The following is a 27,290-nucleotide window of genomic DNA, read 5'->3' as shown; positions in this document are numbered from 1 at the left end:
TTTTTTTTTTTTTAAAGAAAAGAAACTTTTTAATAATGAAAAAGATTAACACAAAAGTTAAGCAAAGGCGGAGTGAGTTGTTGTATTGGTCTGCTCATCTTGGGTTGCCCAGGCCTGTGGCACGGTTCATTTGGGCACTTGGCAAAGCCGTTGCATTGTGGGCAGGATGACCTGTTTTCGAGCTAAGCAGGTGTGCATCCTAACGGCCTATCCCGTGCTCTTGTTCAGCCTCTGCAGCATTCCTGGTGTCTCTCTACATAAAGGACATCTGGCTGGGGGCCCAGCGGCCAGATACCCTCTTAACCCACGTCCGGATGGTGTGTGAGGCCGCAGATGATGCCCCGAGCAGTGAAGAGGAGGCCATCGTGGTGCTCTGCAAGGACGCCGCCAGCGCAGCCTCAGATGCTTGACTCCTGCCGGCCAGCGCCTTGCACCCTGATGACCAGAGCCTCGAGCACAGCACCAGCTTCTAGAAGTTTGGTTGAGTCAAGGGTTTCCAGAGAAGGCATGGGAAACAACAGGTTCAGTACGTTGGCTCAGTTCTTTGACAAGAAAAGTTGAGAGGATTTTATTGAACTGGCCAGTAAATGATAAACTCAGGCCTGTAGGTGCCCAGCATCAGAGTTGCAAGGAATGTGGGGACTTCTAGGCCATGAGGCCCATCCAGTGCCTTGTCAGTCCAGCCCCTTCCTCTCTAGGGGCTTGGAGCTCATCACAGGAAATAGCTCAAGTTTGAGGCAGCACTTCTGAATGCAGAAGAGATTCATCTGTGTTAAAGCTGAAATGTCAAAAGGTGTCAGATGTTTTTATGAAAACGAAGAGAGATGTTTAAAGTTTATTTTTCAGCAGGTGAGGTGGCTCACGCCTGTAATCCCAGCACTTTGGGAGGCCAAGGCGGGTGAATCACCTGAGGTCAGAAGTTCGAGACCAGCCTTCCCAACATGGTGAAACCCCATCTCTACTAAAAATACAAAAATTAGCCAGGCATGGTGGCACACACCTGTAATTCCAGCTCCTCGGGAGGCTAAGGCAGGGGAATCGCTTGAACCTGGCAGGTGGAGGCTACAGTGAGCCGAGATCGTGCCATTGCGCTCCAGCCTAGGTGACAGAGCAAGACTCCATCTCAAAAAAATAAAAAAATAAAGCTTGTTTTTCTATAAAAAGTCATAACAAAGTATTAGTATGACTTTTTGAATAAGTTAATTTCTGCCAGTGTTTAATTATTTTATTAAATAAAAGGATGTTACACTGAATCCTTAAAGTATAAAAGTGATTTGACCTCTGCTTTGAGAAGACAGCCTGTAATTTTTAAAGCTATACTTCAAAGAGGGGATTTTGAGTTTTATGAATGCTTGTTAATAAGTGTCTGTTTTGGTAAGGTTTCTGTGTTTTCCTTTCGTTGTTGTTAAGAGGCTATTTTTGTTCCACATAGGCCTGCATTTATTTTAAAGGTCAGAATTTTACTATTAATGTTCATATATTAGTTGGGGTTGTAGCTGACAAAAGGCATGAAATTTCGTGGTTTTCACAGTTAAAATTTGTCTGTTCCTTTACACCTCTCCTGCATGCCTGGGGCTCTTGGAATCCGCTCTGTGGCCTAGGACGTGGCTGTTTCATTTGCCATATAATGTACATCGTGCTGACAGTGCCTCGGTTTTGTCTGAAACATTTACACTTTTATTTTCCACCAGTGTTCTTTAGAATTGTTTCTGTTTTAGGTGACTTAAAGTTTTAACTAAAGCATGAGTAACGTTTGTTGGCATACAGTCCCTTCACCACAAATAATTGTCTTGCACTGTCTACAAAGCAAGGATCAGTTACCTCACTTGTCCCCTTCCCTACCCAAATAAACCTTACAACGCTATTCTTTGAGACTATCCTGAAGTTGAAATCCCACGTTTAGATCCAAGTTGGACTCAGGCAAGCACTGCTCCAACAAAGCATTCTCTTCCTGGTTCCCCTTAATCTCTATCCACCTCTCCAAGGCCTATCTATGGGGATTCTTTGGTTATAGGCACCTCTGCTCGTTTATGCAGAGGGCATTGGCTGGAAGGACATTGGTCTGGGGAATATCCCTGAACCCCATGCCTCTGGGGGCACAGGGAGGGGCAGCGAGCAGGTGGGGTGGATTTCCACAGCTTCATCCCCAGCTCCAGGCCTAAGCTGCCTCCCAGGTTCTTAGGGCCCAGCAAGTCAAATACATGCTACGTCAGGTGGCGACAAGTGCTCCAAAGCCGAGTTCCAGCTCAGTCAAGTGAGGACACATCTTCAGCACCTCACCTTCTTTTCTGCATCTCTGGAGCTCATCAGTCCTGCTTTTCTTTGTTCTCCCTTTTAAATCCACTGCCCTGACCTTGTCTGTGTATTTTCCAGTCACTTAGTGTGGAGGAAGGGAATCTCATCCCATGGAGAACAGATCGTACATGGTCTTCACCTGACTTAAAATATGAAATGCTAAATTAGAAATATCTTAAGTGGGGCGGGGAGCACAGTTATTTTAAAAATAAAACCTATCAACTCCCTCCCTGCCTGAAAACTGTAGGGGACATATGGGTCTTCTGGGATTTGCTGTGTGATGCTGTCTCCTCTCCAGGGACAAGGCTGCTGGGCACTAGAGGACTAGATCCTTCAAGGGTCCCAGATCCACTGTCACATAAAGTCACATCCAGAAGGAGACCTTTCCTGCCAGCTTCCAGGGCTCTTTGTGTTCTGTGACAGCATTTGGGCATAGATCCTGCTTACCCGGCCTGGCTGCTGACAGGTGTTGGCTGCCTGCCCTCCAGGGGAGACACTTCCTTGGGCTCTGTCTTTGAAAGGCTGTGGGGAGGTTGAAGGTGCGACTCAGGTCCCCGGACTGCAGTGGGCTGACCTGGCGGGGCAGATGCCATCACATCCGAGGGAGCCAGAGGGTGTCAGTGGAGCTTGGATGGGAACTTATGCAGCATCCTAACAAAGGTACAGAAGGACCAGGTGAACTCAGGGCTGATAACACATTACACAGTAATGGTAAAGTGGCATAGTAAAGATTAGTAAGCCAACAGCTTTTCCTCTTGATTTGCATATATTTTATTTTCCTACTCTTCCCTAAGCAAATATAAGCAGTAAGCAAGCAGTCTAGATGTGCTCAATAAACTCAGCAACTCCTGGGATGACCTCTGCACTCGAGGGGCCACTGCAATCTTTGTCAAAGGCATAGGATGCTCCTGCTCTAGTTTCACTTGACCCAGGCGCCCTCTCTGCTACATGCAAACAGCCTCTAAGAAGAACGAGGAACATATGTGTCCAGGTTGGCTTGATTTCACCAGTTCACTCAGCTATGGCCACGATTTACTGACATCAGCTCTGCAATTGAGAGGTCCTGTCTCCAGGGGGAGGCTCACTGGGCTTGCTCCTGACGAGGGGACCCCCACTGAGGGTCAGTTGCCAGAGGAGAGTAGGGTGGGTCTGGAAAACCCCGAGGGGCAAGGTGGAGGAGCTCTCCTGTCGTAGCGGCTGGTCAAGGCCAGTTCTGCTCCCTGGCTCCACTGAGCTCGCCTGAGCCTGTGAGGTTGCCAGGGGTTCCCTGTAGCGCAGCAGGCACTTCTGGATGCAGAGGTGGAGGTTGAGGCTGTGGCTCCAGGGGCATGTTGGGTGGTGCTTGGGGCTGTTCCTGTGAACAGAGCAGAGTGGGAGGCACGTGTCATAGTTGCTGCAGAACAGTCCATACTGTGGGGCTGGGGGGTTTCCTGCCACACCTGCCATCTGCCCAGACCCCATAGGGAAGGCCACACAGGCAAATTCCTGAGAAGAGTCAGCCAGCTCACAAAGGTGGCCATTCTAGAGAAATCTCAGAGGAGAGGAAGTGCTTTGTCAGGAACTAGGCCTCAGGTCTTTCCCTGGAGGCCACTTCTTCCTATATTGATTTAGGATGGGGGGGTGGGGGGTGGAGGGGGGCAGGTTGACCTCCCATCCAGCTCTGTATCTGAGTGTAGCTCATTTTATATCCATAGCCCAAGCCAACCTGTATCTTGGTGATATGGTTTGGCTGCGTCACGACACAAATCTCACCTTGAATTGTAATAATCCCCACGTGTCGTGGGAAGGACCCAGTGGGAGGTAATTGAATCATGGGGGCGGGTCTTCCCATGCTCTTCTCATGATAGTAAGTCTCATGAGATCTGATGGTTTTATAAAGGGGAGTTTCCCTGCACATGCCCTTTTGCCTGTGTCATGTAAGATGTGGCTTTGCTCTTCCTTTGCCTTCTGCCATGATTGTGAAGCCTCCCCCGCCATGTGAAACTGTGAGTCCATTAAACCTCTTTCCTTTATAAATTATCCAGCCTTGGATATGTCTTTATTAGCAGCCGAGAACAAACTAATACACTTGGCTAGAAATGCATCCTCCCCATGCCAGGCATGGAGGCTCACACCTGTAATCCTAGCACTTTGGGAGGCAGAGGCAGGCGGATCATGAGGTCAGGAGATCGAGACAATCCTGGCCAACACAGGGAAACCCCGTCTCTACTACAAATACAAAAATTAGCTGGGTGTGGTGCTGGGCGCCTGTAATCGCAGCTACTCAGGAGGCTGAGGCAGGAGAATCACTTGAACCAAGGAGTCGGAAGTTGCAGCGAGCCAAGATGGCGCCACTGCACCCCAGCCTGGCAACAGAGCAAGACTCGGTCTCAAAAAAAAAAAAAAAAAAGAAAAGAAGAAAAAGAAAAGAAATGCGTCCTCCCTGGGTGGATTCTCCTGCCCGGGAAGTGCTGGGGCAGTGGACATGGCCATCTGGAGTGAGCTCTGGCCACCACTTCCCAGCTGCCTTTAACGTCATCCATAAAATGGGACAATATTGGCTCACAGATATCCTCAGGATGAAATGAGATGATGTATAAAACGACTTAAATGTGGTTACAACGCTGGCACAAATGAAGAATACCAAGTGATGAGCCCACTGGGCAGAGGCCATCCTTTCAGATGGCAGTCACCTAAGAATGCCCTCCTCCCCTCCCTCCCTCCCTCCTCTCCTTCCTCCCTCCCTCCTCCCCTCCCTCATGGGAAGGTCAGCTACTCATGGAGTGAGTGACTCCTAAATCTTGCCAAGGATCCACTTTGCTGCCCTGAGCATTCCAGGAATGTTACCAAGTGCCTTGAGAGCATTTTCTTTAGTAAGCCCTGTAGCTGGTCAGGATGTACAGTGTCATCAATATGCCCCTGTGAAATAGCCCAGAAGGCCTGTGCTCCCCAGGGAGCTGGGCATGGTGGAGGCAGCCCCTGGGCTTGCCGGACCGGACCAGGGATTTTTGCACCTTCCCTGGCATAGGGCGGCTGCAGGTCATCTCAGAACAGTAGAAAAGAAAGGTGACATCACTCGTTTATCCCTCAGATGTGTCTCGGGTGTAAAAATGTGCTTAAATTGAATGTGAGTTCTAAAAACTGAAAGAAAAGAACAGATTTCAGGCTGTGCACAATGGCTCCTGACCTCAGTGATGCCATCTCAGCTCACTGCAACCTCTGCCTCCCAGGTTCAAGTGATTCTCTTGCCTCAGCCTCCCGAGTAGCTGGGATTACAGGCACCGTCCACGACGCCCAGCTAATTTTTGTATTTTTAATAGAGACGGGGGTTTCGCCAAGTTGGCCAGGCCAGTCTCGAACTGCTGACCCCAGGTGATCCACCCACCTCGGCCTCCCAAAGTGCTAGGATTACAGGTCTGGAGTTTGAGACTGGCCTGGCCAACTTGGCAAAACCCCGTCTCTACTAAAAATACAAAAATTAGCTGGGCGTCATGGCAGGTGCCTGTAATCCCAGCTACTCGGGAGGCTGAGGCAAGAGAATAGCTTGAACTTGGGAAGCGGAGGTTGCAGTGAGCTGAGATCACGCCACTGCACTCACTCCAGCCTAGGTGACACAGCGAGACTCTTGTCTCAAAAACAAAAAAAAAAGAACGAATTTCTTCATTGCTCTAAAGCTACCTTCCGTATGTGACCAAAGGTGAGCGGAAATGGCCTGATGAGTGTAGCCCTGGTGGGTGAGACACCACGGGCAGGGCAGGCGGGGATGGGGAGGAGAATCAGAGGCCCCTTCAAGGTAACGTTGGACTGTGATATGGTTTGTCCCCACCAAAACTCGTGGAGGCCTGGTCCCCAGTGTGGCAACACTGGGAGGTGGGGCCTTTAAGAGATAATGAGGTTTTTTTTTCTCTAGACTGAATTAGATCTTTTTGCAAAACGAGGCCATCACCAGAAGCTGAGCAGATTTCGGTGCCATGCTTCCTAGACTTCTAAGCCTTCAGAACCATGAGCTAAATGAACCTCTTTTCTTCATAAATTACTCAGCCTCAGGTATTCTGTTAGAGCAATAGAAAACACTAAGACGCTGTGCGAATGCGCGAGTCCACGGCTTTTTACGGGACCTGGTGTGGGACGCATTGGCTCAGGGGCTCCAAGGCTGCTCAGCTCTTCCTCAGCACAGTTTGGCTCATCTCTCTGCTGACCAGCTTCCTACACTTAGGGTTTCCAGTCCCCAAGACTTCCGTCCGTAATGGACATAATGGTCCATAATGGCACCCAGCCCTAGTCCTCCTCCTGGACCAATCAGTGCAGCCCCCATAGCCACCAGGTCCATCCCTCAGGTTCTAGATTCCAAATTCCAAAGACAAAAATCTGACCAGTCCCAGCTCTTTTGCCAGGGCACACGTTTCCAAGGGCATGGGCCAGCCACTGGACAGGCCCTCTTCGGGTGAGCGATGGCAAAATATAGGGTCCCTCCTAAGAACAGTCATTAGGAGAGCAGCAGCTGTGAGGGCTGATTAGCCTAGAAGGGAACATTGGATTTGGCAGCCAATCCTCTAGCACGACAGAATTAACACAAAATAAGCTGGGTTCCAATTACTCCTTAAAACTCCTGGATTTCACCTCCAATTTAGTGGCACACAGCAGGCATCCGATAACAGATGCTGGCCATAGGTGCCTAAGGTAAGGATCTTTCTTTTTCTTTTTTCTTTTTTTTTTGGAGACAGAGTTTCACTATTCTTGCCCAGGCTGGAGTGCAGTGGCGTGATCTCAGTTCACTGCAACCTCTGCCTCCTGGGTTCAAGCGATTCTTCTGCTTGGCCTCACGAGTAGCTGGGATTACAGGCATGCACCATCACACCCGGCTAATTTTTAAAAATATTTTCAGTAGAGATGGGGTTTCACCATGTTGGCCAGGCTGGTCTCAAAGGCCTGACCTCAGGTGATCCGCCCACCTTGGCCTCCCAAAGTGCGGGGATTACAGGTGTGAGCCCCTACACCTGGCCAAAGGTAAGGTTCTTATGTTCCTGGTGAGCTGGCCGGCAAGACTTAATGCCCGTGGTGTCAAGTTGGCTTCATTTTCTTTAACAGCTTTACTGAGATATATTTTCATTCCATGAGGTTGACTCATTTAAAGAGTACAATTCAGTGGTCTTTAGTACATCCACAGAGTTGTACAACCATCACCATAATCTAATTTTAGAACTTTTTGTTTGTTTGTTTGTTTGTTGAGACAGGGTCTTGCTCTGTCACCCAGGCTAGAGTGCAGTGGCGCAATCACAGCTCACTGCAGCCTTGACCTGCTGGGCTCTAGTGATCCTCCTGCCTCAGCCTCTCAAGTAGCCAGGACTACAGGTGCACACCACCATGCCCAACTAATTTTTTGATATTTTTTGTGGAGACAGGGTCTCGAACCCCTGGGCTCAAGCGATCCTCCTGCCTTGGCTTCCCAAGGTGCTGGGATTACAGGTGTGAGCTACTGTGCCTGGCTTAATTTTAGAACTTTTTTTTTTTTTGAGACGGAGTCTCGCTATGTTGCCCAGACTGGAGTGTAGTGGCACCGTCTTGGCTCACTGCAACCTCCGCCACCTGGGTTCCAGCGATTCTCCTGCCTCAGCCTCCCGAGTAGCTGGGATTACAAGTGCATGCCAGCACGGCTGGCTAATTTTTGTATTTTTAGTAGAGACAGGGTTTCACCAAGTTGGCTAGGCTGGTCTTGAGCTCCTGACCTCAAGTGATCCACCCACCTCAGCCTCCCAAAGTGCTGGGATTACAGGCGTGAGCCACCGCACCTGGCTTAATTTTAGAACATTTTTATCATCCCCAAAAGAAACCCATCAGCAGTCATTCCCCCTTCCCTGCTCTCCTCCCAGACCTAGGCAGCTGCTAATCTGCTTTCTGTCTCTGGATTTGCCTACTCTGGATGTTTTGTGTGAAGGGAGTCATATGACATGCAGCTCTGTGTCTGTCTTCTTTCACTTAGCATGATGTTTTTGAGGTGCATGCATGTTGCAGCATGGATCAGAACTCCATCCCTTTTTATTGCTGAATACTATTCCATTGTAGGGACGTAGGTTGAGCATCCCAAACCCAAAAATCTGGAACGCTGCAAAATCTGAAACATATTGAGCACTGACATGAGGCTCAAAGGAAATGCTCGCTGGAATATTTCGGATTTTTGGATTTGAGATGCTCAGCTGGTAGGTACAATGCAAATATTTTTAAACCCCAAATCTGAAACACTTCTGGTCTCCAGCACTTTGGATGAGGGATACTCAACCTGCACCGTTACTCACTGGAGAGCGTCTCAGTAACCCACAGACCCACACCCCTTCAACTTACTTCATGTACAGGGAGCCGGACCAGGACATGTACAGCAGGATGAGGAAGAGGAGCACCACGAAGGCAGCCAGGCTCACCCAGAATGCGATCACGATGGAATCTGTGGGAGGAGGAGATGCATCTCAGCGCTGGGTTGATGTCGACATAAAGCAACACTGAGGGGCAGTAAGGAGTCCCAGGGTATTGTGGAATGAGGGCCCTGAGTTTGGGTTGTCCTCCATCCTCTCAGCTGTTACCATGGGGAAGATCTCCCATTAACAATAACTTTGGGAAAGAACAGGGAAGCCAAGAAGTGGTTTTTTTCTCAGGGCAGCTGGCCACGGGGTCTGTTTAGGGTGATTGTCTGTTAAGAGGAAACATTGAATGGAATTGTGTGCCCCCCACCCCCCCCACCCCATGCATCTGCTTGCCCGGCTCTTAGTGGTGCTCAGAGGAACAGTCCTGAATGATGGGAGGGAGAGGAGAGGGCTGTGGACAGCTCCCGTGTATTAGGAAGGACTCCTGGGCCCCCGGGAGGGATGCAGCGCCTACCAAGGGCTGTTGGGTGGAACAGCTTCAGAGACCCCAAGAGTTGATACTCTAAGGAGGTTGTGTGCTGGGCTGCAGCGCTCCGGTGGAGAGGCCCTTTCCGCTCTACAGGAGTTAGCCTAGGTCTGCTCATGCCTGGATAGGCAAGGTGGAAATAGCGAGTCCCTCTCTCAGGCAGAAAGTCTCATCTCAGGGGCTGTGGCAGGAAGGAAAAAGCACTTTTGCCACCAGCATGATGGCTGTATTTGTGGCCTGAGGCTGAAGGGGGAAAGGGAAACCAGGAAACACACTTAGCCTCCCTGGGGCCCTGAGTAGAACCTGGCAGGCCAGGAGGGGCCTTTTTCCTTCTCCAGGCTCCAGTTTGGGAATGTTAGGCCAGTTGCTATGGAGCTACTTTCCAGCACGACAGTTTTTCTTGGCGGTTGTCTGTGGCTGTGGGCAATCCGGCTCGTAATTAGGGTCTGCAAGTGTCTTATCCCAGACCAACTGCATAATGCCAAGATGCCACAAGCTGGGATATTCTAGACACCTATGTGTGTGACCAAAAGGGGCTATTAGAGGATGATAACCTAACGAGAATTCATTGAGCACCTTTTGCGAGGCACTGTTCATGATTCAGAGGGGGCTAAACCAGCACATCAGAAATTGCTAACTCCCCTCATTCACCCACAATGTTCCACCCCCAACCTCCTCCTCCTCTGAACTTCTGCAGTGCTTCCAGCTCTAACACTGTGAGTAAATGAATGAGAGAACGTGCAAACCACTGAAAGAATGAATAAAGTGAGAGTAATCTACATAGAGGCAGAGGTGGAGGCTCTGGGGTGAAGATTGGTATTTGAGTAAAGGATGTCTTGTCATCTCTGCCATCTACGACCCCTGAGAGAGAGAAGGAAAAACTGAGGACTCATAAGAGTTGATCTTGGACCCTAACAGTTAACATTAAAAACAGGGTATAATGGGCTGGGCACAGTGGCCCATGCCTATAATCCCAACACTTTGGGAGGCCAAAGTGGGAGGTGGATCACTTGAGTCCAGGAGTTCGAGACCAGCCTGGACAACATAGCAAGACCCCATGTCTACAAAAACATTTTTTTAATTACCTGGGCATGGTAGTGTATGCCTATAGTCCTACCCCTTCATGAGGCTGGGGTTGGAGGATCACTTGAGGCCAGGAGTTTAAGGCTGAAATGAGCTATGATCACGCCAGTGTGCTCCAGCCTGGGCCACAGAGCGAGATGCTGTCTCAAAAAAAAAAAAAAAAAAAAAAAAGAAAAAAAAGAAAGAAAATCCCCCTCAAAACAAGGTGTAATGAAAAGGCACAGTATTTGCAAAAGAATCATGAGCATCCATTGCCTTGTAATTCATCAGCAACTTGGCATTTACACTCCATGGGGGCAGGGACAGCAAAGACCCCCAGGCTGGCTCTCATGTCTCTCCTCTCTGTCTCCGAGCTAAGAAACTGATGCAGTCCCCTAGAGCAGGGAACTTTTTAAGGGCACCTCTGGATTCCTGGGGAAAGGGAAATGAGATTGGACTGTGTGTCCTAAGCTTAAAAGGAGTTCTTTGTTTGTTTGTTTGTTTGTTTTTGAGGCAGAGTCTTAATCTGTCACCAGGCTGGAGTGCAGTGGCATGATCTCAGCTCACTGCAACCTCCGCCTGCCGGGTTCAAGTCATTCTCCTGCCTCAGCCTCCCGAGTAGCTGGGATTACAGGTGCCCACCACCACACCCAGCTAATTTTTGTATTTCTAGTACAGATGGGGTTTCACCATGTTGGCCAGGATGGTCTCGATCTCCTGACCTCATGGTCCTCCCGCCTCGGCCTCCCAAAGTGCTGGGATTACAGGCATGAGCCACCGCACCCGGCCAGCTTAAGGACTTTTGAAAGAAGCCTCTGACTCTCTTAGCCTTCCTTGCCCACCCCTGTGCATTGTCCTACACTCCCCAAGAGTTACAATCTATTTTACAACCCTTACAGTAAAAGAGTGCATATGCTGTCAGAAAATGGGATTGCAAGTTTTATTCTTTAGGGATATTTTAGGTTTCTGCAGACACTAATGCTTTTTTTCCTTCCTAAAAATAGTGCAGGGTTTGAGGTCTTATAGCACCTAGATAAGTTCTACCAGGGATCTAAGGGAACACCTTCAAACTCAGCACCTGAGAGCCCCTTTCTCCCAGACTGACACTTGTCTGAGTCCTTGTCGTCATCCCCAGATATTGAGCAAGAAATAAGATGACAGGTTTCACAGAACGCAGTGTCTTCAGATAAGTAGAGTTTAAGTTTTGTCAGACCAAAAGGCAATCGTCAGCCACTAGTCGTGTTCTTTACTAAAATCTCTTTCATCATGTTCTGTTGAAAAAAATAGGCAAGAGAATACGATTCTTTTTCCTCTTCCTTCTGAAGCTTCACCCGAGTGCTTGGAGAGAACGTTTCGTTCCAAAAGCAAGAGCTGTGTGACTCTCCAGTGTCAGAAATAGTTAGACATCCCTAGGCTGGTTTTCCCAACAGGGAGCCCCAGGCTGGGTTGACAATGAAACTGGTCCAGCCATAGAAACTTACCTCCTTTCCTCTCTCCTGTCCTCCCTTCTCCTCCCTGCCTGTTCTTTCCTCCTTTCCTTCCCTCTCTCCTCTCTTCCCTCCTTCCTTTCTCTCCTTCCCCTCTGGGTCCACACTGGTGGAATGAGGGGAATTAGTCCTCAGCAGCAGAGTGACAGGAATGGTTCTGGATGGCATGGCCAGGCTTCACTTCACCTTGGGAGGATTCTTACCCTAACTTGGAGTTAACAAATTAATCCAATCTAAGGGCTCCTTCTTATAGTAGGCACTTCTGTTTTGTAAATAAACAGTTTTAGCATTCCTCCATTCTTCATTCTACTAATGTTTGGGTTCCAGAGTTCTAGCAGGAAATCAAGATGTGGTTGGGCGTGGTGCCTCAGCCTGTAATCCCAGCACTTTGGGAGGCCAAGGTGGATGGATCACCTAAGGTCAGGAGTTTGAGACCAGCCTGGCCAACATGGTGAAACGCTGTCTCTACTGAAAATACAAAATAAAATTAGTCAGGCGTGGTGGCACATACCTGTAATCCCAGCTACTCGGGAGGCCGAGGCAGAAGAATCTCTTGAACTTGGGAGGCAGAGGTTGCAGTGAGCCGAGATTGAGCCACTGCATTCCAGCCTGGGTGACAGAGCGAGACTCCATCTCAAAAAAAAAAAAAAAAAAAAAAGAAAGGGAATTGTGGCATAGGTTACTAGCTATCGACTCTAAGGTCGGCCCTTGTGTGCTTCCGTCGTAATAGAACCTTTGCTTTTAGCAGGACACTTGGCCGCCTGAGTTAAAGACTACATTTCCTTGTCTCCTTTTCAGAGAACCATGTGACAAGGTTCTGGCCAATGAGATGTGAGTGGAGCCTCACAGGACAGCTTCTAGGAGCCTCCCTCCAGGGGTTGCTAGACTTCTAGCACCGTGTGTCCATTCTTTTTCCCATGCTCCATGTTGCTCCCTGAACATGGATGCGAGGGTCAGAGCATGGCTTGCAACCTGAGGATGAAGGCAGCCATGTCCCAGGGATGGCAGTGCAATGAGCTAGAAGGATGTGAGTTCCTAAGGACTCCATGGAGCCACCTCACTAGCCCAGTCCTACAGACTGAGAGAAACTAACTTCTGTTTCATATGGTACTCTGTTAGTTGTAATCCATTTTCTTAAAGAAATGGACTTTCTCAGTGAATGTACCAGAACTTAAAAATCCAAATGAAAGGTGACCTTCAAAATAATCATCCTGTCTGTACCATGGAGTCATAGAATTCTTACTAAAACACACGTATTGATCAAACACTTATAGGTCTCTTCTTTTGGAATTACCTTCAAGGACTCACACATAGACACAATTTTGCTACGTTGTGAGATAGTTCATTTATGACATCCAGATGGTATCAACCAGCTTAATCACCCATTTCATTAACCTGACTTGTTTCTGGGTGAATCTTAACTATTTCCAGAAAGAAAATTCATCCTCAAAAGATATACACAATTTATCACCACAGATGTTTCCTAGAATGTGTTGTGGCCACCCAACAACATCAGTTCAAGAAGTTGTTGAGCAATAGTAGAGTCATTCAAGCGTTGCACCTGCCCCTCGTGCTACCTTGATGGAAATTCATTTACAGATACACATTCTGGTATCTTTGTTTAAAAATTACTTTCGCTACTTATGTCATGCCCTGAATATGATTGCTCTGAATGAGAGAAAAATAGTTTTATGTAGTTGTTTTGTTTAATCTGTACTTTGAATTTTCTACATTGTGTACAGAGAAATTGGTTGACAGTGTCATTTTGTTCTCTTGCTTCCTGTGCTCAGAGAAGCAGAGGAACAGACTGTCTCATTGAACCAGCGTGACAGCGGAGGTCAATATGGACTATGACCAGTTCTTCTTAACCCATAACTAAAAGGAAGGAGATATATTGACCTGAGAGGTAAATAATAGAGCATTAAGCCAGGCACTACTCAAGGGAAATCAACCCATCCTACTCTTTGAAAGGGAGCAGTAGGCTGGTATCTGGAGACTCACTATGTTAGAATAATCTGTATTGCTGCTGTAAGATTGGTTTTCCTCTAAGCTTAGCCTCGGAAAAGGGCACAGATGAAGATCAAACATGTAATTAGTCAATTCAGGCAGGGCCTCAGGCAACAGATTTGCATTTTCTAACTTGACGACAGACAGTGCTGTGTTTCTTAACCTTTCCTTGGAACAGTCAGAAGCCCTGTCTGAAAATCACAAGGGCAAAATCCCTGTCAAGTGCCTGCAACAAAATCACACCAGACTTTGAGCAGTCCCTGGGAAGGGGCAGCCTGGAGCCTTCAATTCAGCACTGATTGCTGCATATAAAAATATATATAAATCCCTAAGCGTTTCCAAATACCTGCCCAAACTTGATGGGATATATTCCAGCATATGTACGTATTAGTTTGTTTTCACATTGCTATAAAGAAATACCTGAGACTGGGTAATTTATTTAAAAAAGAGAGAGAGAGAGAGGTTTCATTTGCTTATGTTCCGCAGGCTGTACAGGAAGCATGACAGCTTCTGCTTCTGGGGAGACCTCAGGAAACTTACGATTATGGCAGAAGGCAAAGGGGGAGCCAGCACTTTACATGGCCAGAGCAAGAGGAAGAAAGAGGAGATGGCACACACATTTAAGCAACCAGATTTCATAATAACTCACTCACTATCATGAGAAAGCACCAAGGGGATGGTGCTGACCCATTCATGAGAACCCTGTCCCCATGACCAGTTCACCCACTACTACAAGGCCTCACCTCCAACACTTGGGGATTACAGTTCAACATGAGATTTGGTGGGGACACAGATCCAAATCACATCCCAGCATAAACACAAAAATTTTAAAATCCATCCTCCCTGGGCCAGGCGTGGTGGCTCACGCCTGTAATCCCAGCACTTTGGGAAGCTGAGGCAGGTGGATCACGAGGTCAGGAGATCGAGACCGTCCTGGCTAACACGGTGAAACTCCGTCTCTACTAAAAATACAAAAAATTAGCCGGCCGTGCTGGTGGGCGCCTGTAGTCCCAGCTGTTTGGTAGGCTGAGGCGGGAGGATGGCGTGAACCTGGGAGGTGGAGATTGCGGTGAGCCGAGATCATGTCACTGAACTCCAGCCTGAGCAACAGAGCGAGACTGTCTGAAAAAAAAAAATCCATCCTCCTTGTCAGGTTAATGCATGAGTCCTGCATATTCTTTGTATTTTGATTCCTCCTCTACTCAGAACAAGATTTGAACCCAGCCTGGCCTCACACATTTTAGCCAGCTGCCCAAATAGCATTCTAGTGAAAACATCTTTTTTTTTTTTTTTTTTTGAGATGGAGTCTCACTCTGTTGCCCAGGCTGGAGTGCAGTGGAACTATCTTGGCTCACCACAACCTCCGCCTCCCAGGTTCAAGTGATTCTCCTGCCTCAGCCTCCTGAATAGCTGGGATTACAGGCACCTGCCACCACACCCAGCTAATTTTTAGTATTTTTAGTAGAGACAGGGTTTTGCCATATTTGCCGGGCTGGTCTCGAACACCTGACCTCAAGTGATCCATCCACCTCGGCCTCCCAAAGTGCTAGGATTAGAGGCGTGAGTCACCACACCAGGCCTAGCAAAAACATCTGAGCCAGAGCTTTGCCTTTTTATTTCCATCTTGAAGCATCCCTGGGCCCTGGGATCCACCCTCAGCTTCTTCCTGTCTTTGATGTGTATTGCTGCAGAGAAGGTTTGCAGAACTGGGAGGTGATGTTATTCTGATTTGTTTGACTGACCCAGGCTCCAAAGAACTGGCCAGCTGAGAGAAAGCTGAATTCATCAGCAAGGAAGTCCACAAAGGCAGTCACCTGCTTTCTGCGATGTGACCTCTGTCCACCCTCACCTGACTCATGCTCATTTCACCCCACCCCTGAAGCCATGGAACAGCATCCCTGAGACTGCCTGACAGATTTTTGCTTTTGCCTGTTTTAGATTTTTTTTTTTCAGTAAACTCATCTGAATTCAAATACTGAGAACAAAAGTACACAGAACAGCTTCACTTAACACACAACAGTGGAAGAAGTTTTACTCTCCCCAAGGCCATTGTTTACCATAACAAAATCCTGGAAACATTCTGTATGTTCAGAGTAAATTTCTATAACACCGTACAAAGTTTCTGTGAAAGAATAGTTAATGACATGAGAAAACAAAATATTATGAGGTCAATATGAACAGAGTACAAAAAACAATACAGTGAGATCCTACTTTATATATATGATATATATAAAATATATGACATATAATGACATGACATATCGTGACATATACAATATATCACGAGGTGTCATGATGTATATCATGAGGCGTCATGACATGACATGACATGATATATCATGAGGTGTCATGATCTATCGTGAGGTGTCATGACATATATGACATATGACATGTCATGACATATGACATACATGATTTTTCATGGTGTCATGGCACATGCGACATGTCATGACATACATGACATGACATACATGATTTATCATGAGGTCATGGCTCATGTGACATGCCATGACACATGATTTATGAGATGCCATGATATATGTGGCATATCATGATTCATATGATATGTCATGATATATGGCATGTCATGAGGTGTCATGGCACATACGGCATGTCATGACATGCGTGGCGTGTCATGATATATATGGCATGTCACGACACGACATATGACATATGCATGTGGCGTATCATGAGGTATGATATATGGCATATCATGAGGTGTCACGATATATGTGGCATATCATGTGCATGATATGAGGTGTCATATATGTGGCACATCATGAGGAATCATGACACATATGACATATGAGACATCATGACATGATATATGTGGTGTATCATGAGGTGTCATGACATGATTTGTCATGATATGACAATCGTGATATATGTGACATATCATGAGGTGTCATGATATATGTGACAATCATGATGTATGTGATATATCATGATATATGTGATATATCATGAGGTATGATATATATGATATATGGCTCATGTATGTCATGACATGTCATGATATATCGCATATATCACGATATATATGTCATATATATCGTGATATATATGATATATATATGATAAGATATTAATAGTAGACTCTCTCTGGCTGCTTTAGCTGAAATCCAAAACTGAAATCCAATCCAAAGGTGGTGTTATGGTCAGAATGTTGTGTCCCCCTAAAATTCATATGTTGAATCCCTAATCCCCACAGTGACAGTATTTGGAGGTGGTTCCTCATCTAGTGAAATTTAGATGACATTATAAGAGTGGTGCTCCCATGATGGGATTAGTGTCCTTCTAAGAAGACGACAAGACACAATGTGCTGGACACAGTTGAGTAGCTGGATCCACATTCCTATTCCCTGGATCATATTAACAATCTGCCCACTAATCACTACAAGTGTCCTGGGAACAGCCCTGGAGACATCAGAACCTGGACTTTAAGCCCCTGCTCTGCAAATATTTAGCTGAGAGCCCTTGAGCAAGTCACTCGGCTTCTCTGGGCCTGATACTCCATATGCTTCCATTTCCATATCTAGGACACCATGGGTTACTCACTTACCTAAGATGGCATCTGCATCCCAGACTGTCATCTGCTAAGGGTGGGATTCTTTTCAACTTTATATTTCCAGCCCCAGCACATCACACATAGTTTCAGCTGTCACCCGCCACCCTTACATTATTTTTTGCCACTGGGCCATTTTTAGCAAGCAAATTGGCTTTTGTTTCTTCCCTGCTTACAATGTTAAATGACCCCCACAGCTGGCAGGAAGTCCTCTGAGGCTGGCCTGTGAGAATCTGGCCCCCATGTGACCTGTAGCTCCTAACTCCATCACTCTTCCCAAAAACACCCTCCATGTCATTCTCCAGGAAGCACCTCTGCATATGTGCGTGTAACTGTTGTCTACATGGGTGAGCTCTTTGTCTATCAGGCAAATTCCTGTAGATCCTTCAGGCTCAGCTTCTCTGTATTTTCCCTGGGAAGGCTTCTGTATTAGTCTGTTTTCATGCTGCTGATAAGGACATACCCGAGACTGGGTAATTTATAAAGAAAAATGGTTTAATGGACTCACAGTTCCACGTGGCTGGGGACCTCACAATCATGGTGGAAGGTGAAAGGCACATCTTACATGGCAGCAGGCAAGAAAGAATGAGAGCCAAGTAAAAGGGGAAACACCGTATCAAACCATCAGCTCTCATGAGGCTTATTCACTACCATGAAAACAGTATGGGGGAAACAGCCCCCATGATTCAATTATCTCCCACTGGGTCCCTCCCATGACACATGGGAATTATGGGAGCTATAATTCAAGATGAGATTTGGGTAGGGACACAGCCAAACCCTATCGCCTTCCTTCACTTGCTGGGACCTGCGCCTCCTCAGACCTCTTACTTCTAAGAATCTCCTTCTGTATGGTCGACTAACACCATTTGAAAAGCTGCAGCATAATACCATTAATCAAAAAATAGCTTATTAATGATCACCATCTCCCACATAACTGGGCAGAAAGGATAAATACAGAGCAGCCTGTTTGATATATCACGTCAGTGTCCTCTGCAAAGAGGGCCTCCTCTAGAATAAAAAGGACTTAAGGGACATAACCAGATGCAATACAGCAACGTGGATCAGACAAAGGAGCCCATGAGCACATTTTTGGGGAAGCTGGGGAAAGTTGAAGATAGGCAGAGTATTAAATGATACCAAGAAATCATTATTGAAATGTTTTAGGTGTACTAATGTTATATTCTTCTTTGTTAATAATTTCCTAATGAAACATTTGGTGGAGAACTATCTTGATAACTATAATCTACTTGGAGATACATCATTATATAATTGATAATAATAGTAATGAAATAGCTCTTGAAAAACAAACAAGGACATGGATTTAGTCTTTTTGTTCTTGTGCTTCCAGCTCCCATTGCAATGTCTAGCTCATAATAGGCAGTTACAGAATTTTCATTGTTGAATTAAACATGAGCAAAGGCAAGAAGGTCCATCTAGCCTTTTATAGTTTATAATTTAATTTTATAAATTAAATTCAGGAAAAGGCATGGTGTGTCTCTGGTATGGTGAAGAAGTGGGTCTCATTGGGAAGAATGAAAAACTAAATTCACAGGACCAAATTTCAGAACTGCCAAAAGAAAGAGGGGAGCTTAGACTTACTGGGCAAGGCAGGGCCAGGGAATGAGTAGAGGGCACATGGTTAAGCCGTATCTCCTGTATGCAGTGATGCTGAAGAGTTACACAGTTTGGGCACTGCTCAGGGGACCCTGCTAAATGGGTTGTGATTAGCTGTGTGCCTGAAGGAAGAGCCTTTTTCTAATTTTCTCCAAGATAGGAATTACTGGCAGCCCTGTTCCTGTGTTAGTGGGGCTTGAAGAAGAAGAGGAAAAGTAGGGTGACCATCCTGAGGTGTCTGAGTCTCCTTGGAGGTGGAACTTTCCATGATAAGACTGGAATAGTACTGGGCAAACCAAGAATTGGTCTGCTGTAGTCCATTTGGGCTGCTAAAACAAAAAAAGTATAAACTGGGTGGGAAGTCCAAGAGCAAGGCACCAGCAGATTTGGTGTCTAGTGGGCCTGCCTTCTGGTTCATAGAGGATGCCTTTTTGCTGTGTCTTCATATGGCCAAAGGGTAGAACTGTGTCCTCTTCAGCCCCTCCTCATAAGGGCACTAATCCCATTCATGAGGGCTGCATCCTCATGAACTGATCACCTCTTAATGGCCCCACCTCCTAATACCATCATATTGGGGGTTAGGCTTCAACGCATGAATTCTGGGGGGACACAAACATTTAGACCATATACTCACCTAAGCAGAATGCAACAAGGGAAAGAAGAAAGATATGGAGAGAGATGGAGATGAAGATGGAGACTTGCGGAGGCCGGCCGGAAAAAGGATGTGAGTATTGCAGATCAATGTTTTCTGAAGGGGCAGTTTCAGATGGTGGGCACAGAGGCCTACTGCAGGGACCCAGATAAGGGGGAAGGAGAGGGGAAAGAGACCACTCATTTAAGACATTTGGCACCCAGAGGTGGAAGAGGCTTTGCCTAATGGCCAACAGAGCAGTAGTAGGGATTTGGCTCTGGGCACACTTTAGACCCAGGTGAGGAGACCATTGGACAGGGAGAGATGTGGAAGGTGGTGGTGCCCCCCCGACTGAGCACATGAGCTGTGGGGGCACGACAGCATTCTGACAATAGAGTGGCCTGAATGCCCCTCACTGGGCTCCTGTGACAGTTCATCTGTGCCCACATTTGGCACTTTTGTAACCAACTCTCTGGACATTATGCTGTGGCTACTGTTCCTGTGAACCAGGGGGCCCCCATATCCCCTCTGCCACCAGCAATAGTCTTTAGCTGATGACTAGTTTGTTCTATTTACACCACCATTCTGTGTTTGTTTTCTATGTCAGGAGGCTGTCAACCTCAAGGTGACATTTGCAGTAGTGGTGGCCTGCAAGTGGCTTATTCTTTCTGACACATGGCTCTGTAAACTGGCAAAATGACCTGCCTCAAGAAGGTTCTTGTTACCTTGAGGACATTATGCCAAGTAAAATAAGGCAATGACAAGAGGACAAATATTGTATAATTCCACTTATAGGAGCTACTATCTTAGTCAGTGCAGGCTGCTGTAACACAAATACCATAGACTGGGTGACTTAAATAATATTTATTGCTCATAGTTCTAGAAGGTGCTAAGACCAAGGTGTCAGCAAGTTCAGTTCCTGGTGAGGGCTGTCTTTCTGGTTATGTCCTCACATGGCAGAGCAAGAGAGAGAGAGAGAGAAAGAGACAGTTCTGTGGCTCTTCTTAAAAGGGCACTAATCCCATTCCAAGGGCTCCACCCTCATGACCTCATCACCTCCCAAAGGCCCTACCTCCAAATACCATCACATTGGGAATTAAGGCTTTAACATATGAATGTTGGGAAGACACAAACACTTAGTCCATAGGCGGTACCTAGAGTAGTCAGATTCATAGAGACAAAAAGTGGAATGGTGGTTGCCAGGCACTGAGAAAGGAGAGAATGGGGAGTTTTTGTTTAATGGGTACAGAGTTTCAGTTGGGGAAAATAAAAATATTCTGGAGCTGGATGGTAGTGAGGGTTGCACAGTGATGTGAAGGTACTTAATGCCACTGACCCATCCACTTAAAAATAGTTAAGATGGTAAATTGCACATTGTGTATATTTTTCCACAATTAAAAAAAAGGCCAGGTGCAGTGGCTCACACCTGTAATCCCAACACTTTGGGAGGCCGAGGTAGGTGGATCACCTGAAGTCAGGAGTTTGAAACCAGCCTGGTCAACACCATCTCTACTAAAAATACAAAATTAGCCAGGCGTGGTGGCGCATGCCTATAATCCCAGCTACTTGGGAAGCTGAGGCAGGAAAATCACTTGAACTTGGGAAGCAGAGGTTGCAGTGAGCCGAGATCGTGCCATTGCACTCCAGCCTGGGCAACAGAAAGAAATTCCGTCTCAAAAAAAAAAGAGGATCTTTGTCAAAATGAACTAAATCAAAATGTTTAAAATTCTGTCAACCACTCAGGGCCTGGAGTTACTATCATCAACTGATGACACAGCTTTCTACAGACTCAGAGTCCCTGTCCTCTCCAGCTCAGCGCATCCCTCTTTTGGCCATTTGCCCACCCACAGGACCCTTCCTGACACAACCCCAGACGACCCTGGGAGGAGAGAGGTGACTCAAAGAAATTCTCGGTTTCCCCTTGGGAGTGGCCGGCAGCAGGTTCCTGGAAACAGGGTGTGGAGTAGAAGTCCATTTTTGTGTGTGCGTGTTTGTGTGAATGTACACAAATGCACGTGTGTATGTCTCTGTGCATGTGGATATACGGACTCAGAAGACCCTAGCTGGCTAGGTACTCAAATGCTAACACTGATTTTTCTTCTGGAGTGGTGGGGTGAAGTAATTTACTGTCTAAATCTTTAACAAGAGCCTGTTAACCTTTACAAATATATTTCAAAAATTTGAATTATAAGATATTCCAGATAAAAAATATAACAAAACCTATGCATCCATCAAACATGTTGCCTTATTTGATCCAGATATTCTTTAAAAGGCAGAATTAAAATGTTACAGCCAGCCAGGCGTGGTGGCTCACACCTGTAATCCCAGCACTTTGGGAGGCCGAGGTGGGTGGATAATTTGAGGTCAGGAGTTCATGACCAGCCTGGCCAACATGGTGAAACTCCGTCTCTACTAAAAATACAATAATTAGCTGGATGTGGTGGCAGGCGCCTGTAATTTCAGCTACTCAGGAGGCTGAGGCAGGAGAATTGCTTGAACCCAGGAGGCGGAGGTTGCAGTGAGCCAAGATTGTGCCACTGCACTCCAGCTTCGGCAACAGAGGAAGACTCCATCTCAAAAAATAAAAATAAAAAAATAAATTAAAAAATAATATTACAAATAGAATTGGAACCCTCCCCTATCCTATTGTATCCTCCTCCAGGGGAAATCATGATCTTGAAATCAATGGGCACAATTATGCTTTACTAAGCATGTGTGTCCCTGTTACAAACATATGGATTTTAATGTTTACAAATTATATAAATTAATTATGCGATCAATTATAATAGGTTCATTTATAATTTAAGTAGCTGTAATTATAATCAATAGGATTATTAATAATTAATATCATTTAATTCTATTGGATGTGTCCTTTTGCCCTTTTTCCTTTGCTCTTTTCCCTCATTATATTTTAGTGGTTTATTCATCTGACTCGTGTAGACCTGGTTCATGCATTATAACCACGGTGTATTATTGGTTGCAGTAATACAACTGCAGTTTATTTATCCCACCTCCTGTGGGTGGATATTAGGTCATTTCCAATTTCTGGCTCCATAAACAGTGCCGCAGTAAACATCCACAGGTTCCAGCATCTTGCTAGGTGGACAGCTAGAGGGGGACGCTGAACTGTGCCCTGTGGGCCTCTTTGGCTTTTCTAGTCCTTGCAAGTTGTTCTCCAAAATGTTGGACCCAATTTTCATCCCATCAGCCACATATGACAGTTCTCATGTTTCTACTTCCTACCCCGGCACTACCAATAGCCTTTTTTTAAAAAAAAAAAAAAAAAAACACATGCTCCAGGCTGGAATGCAGTGATGCGATCATAGCTCACTGCAGCCTTGACCTTCTGGGCTCAAGCAGTCCTCCTGCCTCAGCCTCCTGTATAGCCAGGACCACAGGCACGTGCGACCATGCCCAGCTAATTGTTTGTTCATTCATTCACTCATTCATTCATTCGTTTGTTCATTCATTTGTGGAGACAGGGTCTCTCTATGTTGCCTGCAATTTTTGCCAATCCCGCGGTTATGAAGTGCTCCCTCATGGCTTTCTCCCCGTGCATTTCCCAGGCCACTTATGAAGCTGGACATTTTCTTTCTCTATGGGCTGTTTGAGTTTTCCCTTTGGCTACTGTCTTTTCATACCCTTGCCTATACTGTTTTGTTCTTTTTCTTGTTGACTGATAAATTGCATTAAATGATGAAATAATAAAGTTGTTTCCATTTTAAAAGAAAAAAGGTATTTCCAGAACAGTTTCCAAAAATATAAGAAAAGCGTTGGCTGGGCACGGTGGCTCATGCTTGTGTGCCACCCCAAATCCCAGCACTTTGGGAGGCTGAGTCAGGCGGCTCATGAAGTCAGGAGTTCAAGACCAGCCTGGCCAACACTGCGAAACACTGTCTCTACTAAAAATGCAAAAATTAGCTGGGCGCGGTGGCGGGCACCTGTAATCCCAGCTACTCAGGAGGCTGAGGAAGGAGAATCGCTTGAACCCAGGAAGCGGAGGTTGCAGTGAGCCGAGATCATATCACTGCGCTCCAGCCTGGGTGACAGAGATAGACTCCATCTCAATGAAAGAAGAAGAAAGAAAGAAAGAAAAGAGAGAAAGAGAGAGAGAAAGAAAGAAAAGAAAGAAAAGAGAGAAAGAGAAAGAAAGAAAAGAAAGAAAGAAAAAAAAAGAGAAAGAAAAAGGAAAGAGAAAAAGAAAGAAAGGAAGGAAAGAAGAAAAGAAAGAGAAAGAGAAAGAAAGAGAGAAAGAAAGAAAAAGAAAGAAAGAAAGAGAAAGAAAGACAGACAGAAAGAAAGACAGAAAGACAGAAAGAAAGAAAGGTTCACTGCAACTTCTTTGTGCCTTGAAAACGCCAGGTGCTCGCCTGCCCCAGAGCCCTTGCCCTGCCGTTCCTGCTGCATGGGAGGCTTCTTCTGAGACCTCCTCCAGGTGCCAGAGTGATGGCTTACCTCCTCCCAGGCACCCTGGGGAGGCCTTCACTGGTACCCTGTTCACAGTGGCAATCTTTCCTTGGGTCCCTGCTCTCTCTAGCTGCCCCCTCCAGTTTTATTTTTTTATTTTTTTGAGACAGAGTTTCACTCTTGTTGCCCAGGCTGGAGTGCAATGATGCGATCTCAGCTCACTGCAGCCTCTGCCTCCCGGGTTCAAGCAATTCTCCTGCCTCAGCTTCCCGAGTAGATGGAATTACAGGCACCCGCCACCACGCCCAGCTAAGTTTTTGTATTTTTAGTAGAGATGGGGTTTTGCCATGTTGGCCAGGCTTGTCTCAAACTCCTGACCTCAGATGTGATCTGCCAACCTCGGCTTCCCAAAGTGTTGGGATTATAGGCGTGAGCCACGGCGCCCTGCCCAGTTTTATTTTTCTGTATGGAGCACATATTACCATCTGCCACATTTTTCTTGTTTATGATGAATTAAAGACCACCTCACATTTTTAACAGTTCTCCCATTGAGAGGGGAGCTCTAATTCTGTCTGCTTGAATCTGGCTAGCCTGGGTAACGGACCTGCCCAGGGGAACACAGCCAGGATGCGGCAGAGCCAAGATGTGAATCCAGCCGACTGGCTCAGCAGTCCACATGCCTGGCCTCTGCCTAGCCCCTGCCTCCTGGTGGTTCCCCTAGAAAAAATCTCAACAACTACCTATTCGGAGTTTAAACATTCTTATGTGTGTTGTGGGGGGTAGGGGGGATTTTTGTCTAGCCCCAAACTTCTAGAGAAAATAGAAATTACATTCAAATAAAACATAAAGACTGGGATACTGTGACACAAACAGGAATAAAAAGGACCTCCAGAAGCATCTCTCTCTGTGGGTGCCAAGGACCCCTGACACCCTGAGGGGCTTGGAGGTAAAATGGTGTCTGTTTTCTTCTGTTATAAATTTGGAATTCACCTCCTAAGAAACGAAGATACTTTTGAAGCAAAAATATTATTATTATTATTATTATTATTATTATTATTATTATTTGAGATGGAGTCTTGCTCTGCTGCCCAGGTTGGAGTGCAGTGGTGTGACCTCATCTCAGTGCAACCTCTGCCTCCCGGGTTCAAGCGATTCTTGTGCCTCAGCCTCCCAAGTAGCTGAGATTACAGGCATGTGTCAACACACCCGACTAATTTTTGTGTTTTTAGTAGAGATGGAGTTTCACCATGTTGGCCAGGCTGGTCTCAAACTCCTGACCTCAAGTGATCTGCCCGCCTTGGCCTCCCAAAGTGCTGGGATTACAGGCATGAGCCACCATGCCTGGTCTGCGTTTACTTTTTCTGTGTGTGTGTGGAGATGGGATCTCACTGTGTTGCCCAGGCTGGCCTCGAACTCCTGGCCTCAAGTGATCCTCTCTAGTTGGTGGGATTACAGGCGTGAGCAATTGCACCCAGCCCTGCATTTACTATTTGACAGACAGTATGTGATTATAGTGAGTGAAAACCCAAGGAAGCCAAGACTTCTTACGGGATAGGTAGTGCATGGGTTTCCAGGGCTGAGACCCAATCTTCCCAGGCTTTGTTTTTGTTTTGTTTCTCGTGCTCACTTCCGCATCTAATTTGTCATTGTGATCAAGTAGCTGAACTCCTCAGAGAAGATCATCCACACATGCCACGTTAGCCAAGAGATAAGGAACCCGAGGGCAGATGAGCAAAAAGAAGCGAAGTCATGCTGGTTTGTCCTTGCCCAGACCATGAAGATTAAACGTATGTTGGCATTTTAGTAAAAAGTATTAAATCCTGCATCTTAGGGATGGAGAGAATAACTGTCCCAAATCTAAATACAGACAGTGGAAAAGGCAAATCTTTAATTTGAGGAAACTCGCTCAGTTTATCGGAGCCCCAAACAAATTAAACAAGAAATCTGTCTTTAAAAGAATATTCTGGCCAGGTGTGGTGGCTCACACCTGTAATCCCAGCACTTTGGGAAGCCGAGGTGGGGGAATCACTTGAGGCCAGGAGTTCCAGACCAGCCTGGGCAATATAACATGTCTCTATAAAAAAATACACAAAATTAACCAGGCGTGGTGGCATGTGCCCGTAGTCTCTGTTACCTGGGAAGCTGAAGTAGGAGGATTACTTGACCCAGGGCAGTCGAGGCTGCAGTGAGCTATGGTCACGCCACTGCACTCCAGCCTAGGCAACAGAGCTAGACCCTATCTCCAAAATAAAATAAAATAAAATAAAAAATAAAAATTCTGCTTCCAAAGTGTCTGCGTGACTTAGCAGGTTAATTCCAAGCTTATTACAGAAGTTAGCACATACAGTTTCTCTCCCAGCCCCATTCATTTATATCTGAGTGAACTGGCCACATTGCTGCTTTCCCGTGATGTCTACTGGAGTTAATAAGTGAATGCAGAGAAAGCCAGGAGTGCCCAGTCATTTGGGCCCGGCCCCCAGCCTCTGTCTGGCCAGCTTCCCTAGTTCAGACTTACGTTTGTGGGCTTTCAGCTTCTTCTCGTCCACGGGAATGAGGTCCAGATAGTCCAGGTAGTATTCATAGCTGTAGTATGGGGCAGAGGCGTTGGTCCCGTTGGCCATGTCTGTGGCACTGGGCAGTCAGCGTCTGGGCCAGCAGCCTCGCCTCTGGAGCCAGGCGCCAAGCCCCTGGGAGGAGACTGCCTCACTGATTTCTGCAGGAATCATCCAAGTGTGTCTGTGGGTCTCTAGGCTCAAGGTCTGCCCACTTATCAGAGCTATTTGGCTGGAAGAAAGGTCAGGGGGGTGTGCCTCACAACGCCAGCATCCAGCAGAGCTTCCCATCCTGCCCCTTCTTGATAAAACTCCAAAGCAAAACAGATCAGAGAGGCGGGAGAACGGCTTTCCAGGGCAGCCCTAGGATCCCTCTCTGTGTAAGGACAGGGAGCTGGGCAGGAAATAGTTGCCCAGGGCCCCTTAGAAGATACCCAATAGGGCTGGAAAGAGAATCGCTTTTTGCCTTAAATACTTGAAAAGTTAAAAGAACCAAAATGTAAGCCCGACAGTGCCCTTGACTTACATTTAAGCAATTCTTGATGCTATTGAGCAACCACCAAACTGCTGGCTTAGATTAAATATCTGAGGGCAGAAATTGAGTGATGTCAGCCGTGAACTTGTAAACCTCTGTCATGTACTCATGGCCCGTTAATTAAAACCAAAAGAGAGCTCCGTGCCCCAACAGAGTGCACCTCTCCGCTTATATCTAAGCCCCCAAGAACCAAACAGCCGGCTGCATTTGTTCAGACTCAAAAGGCTGTTTATCTGGGCCACGACCCCATGTGGTTCAAGCTCTTGGGAAATAG

At 46.5% G+C, this 27,290-nt stretch overlaps 2 protein-coding genes and 1 long non-coding RNA gene across 5 annotated transcripts in view; 2 read left to right on the top strand and 1 right to left on the bottom strand.

Moving 5' to 3' along the window:
* The window catches only part of URB1 (URB1 ribosome biogenesis homolog), an 80,918-nt gene extending 76,604 nt beyond the window's left edge, over window positions 1-4,314 (top strand). The window contains exon 39 of the mRNA XM_054468497.2: window positions 229-4,314. Within this exon, the coding sequence (XP_054324472.2) occupies window positions 229-410 (182 nt within the window). The 3' untranslated portion in view covers window positions 411-4,314. The remainder of the gene's footprint in view (window positions 1-228) is intronic.
* On the bottom strand, window positions 3,043-26,975 carry MRAP (melanocortin 2 receptor accessory protein). 2 transcript variants are annotated; one of them, XM_054468499.2, is made up of 4 exons: window positions 26,445-26,487; window positions 12,217-12,314; window positions 8,614-8,713; window positions 3,043-3,649 (listed from the first exon to the last, which is right to left on the bottom strand). In XM_054468499.2, the coding sequence occupies exons 3-4, from the start codon at window positions 8,640-8,642 to the stop codon at window positions 3,337-3,339; spliced, it is 342 nt and encodes a 113-aa protein (XP_054324474.1). In that variant the 5' UTR covers window positions 8,643-8,713; window positions 12,217-12,314; window positions 26,445-26,487; the 3' UTR covers window positions 3,043-3,336. The 2 variants fall into 2 exon arrangements, with proteins under 2 accessions (XP_054324474.1, XP_054324473.1); XM_054468498.2 differs by lacking the exon at window positions 12,217-12,314 and having other exon boundaries at window positions 26,445-26,975.
* LOC129022387 (uncharacterized) lies at window positions 6,645-15,898 on the top strand. Of its 2 annotated transcripts, none has more exons than XR_008496397.2 (4): window positions 6,645-6,954; window positions 8,625-8,793; window positions 13,496-13,611; window positions 15,459-15,898. It is a non-coding gene; the product is annotated as an uncharacterized LOC129022387 (long non-coding RNA). The 2 variants fall into 2 exon arrangements; XR_008496398.2 differs by having other exon boundaries at window positions 6,649-6,954; window positions 8,625-8,778.
* Window positions 26,976-27,290: the final 315 nt, after the last annotated feature.

The sequence above is a fragment of the Pongo pygmaeus genome, chromosome 22 (genome assembly GCF_028885625.2).
Source record: "Pongo pygmaeus isolate AG05252 chromosome 22, NHGRI_mPonPyg2-v2.0_pri, whole genome shotgun sequence".
NCBI classification, from domain to species: domain Eukaryota; kingdom Metazoa; phylum Chordata; class Mammalia; order Primates; family Hominidae; genus Pongo; species Pongo pygmaeus.
Note: the sequence above shows the minus strand (reverse complement) of the source record. Positions and strands in the feature narration are given on the sequence as shown.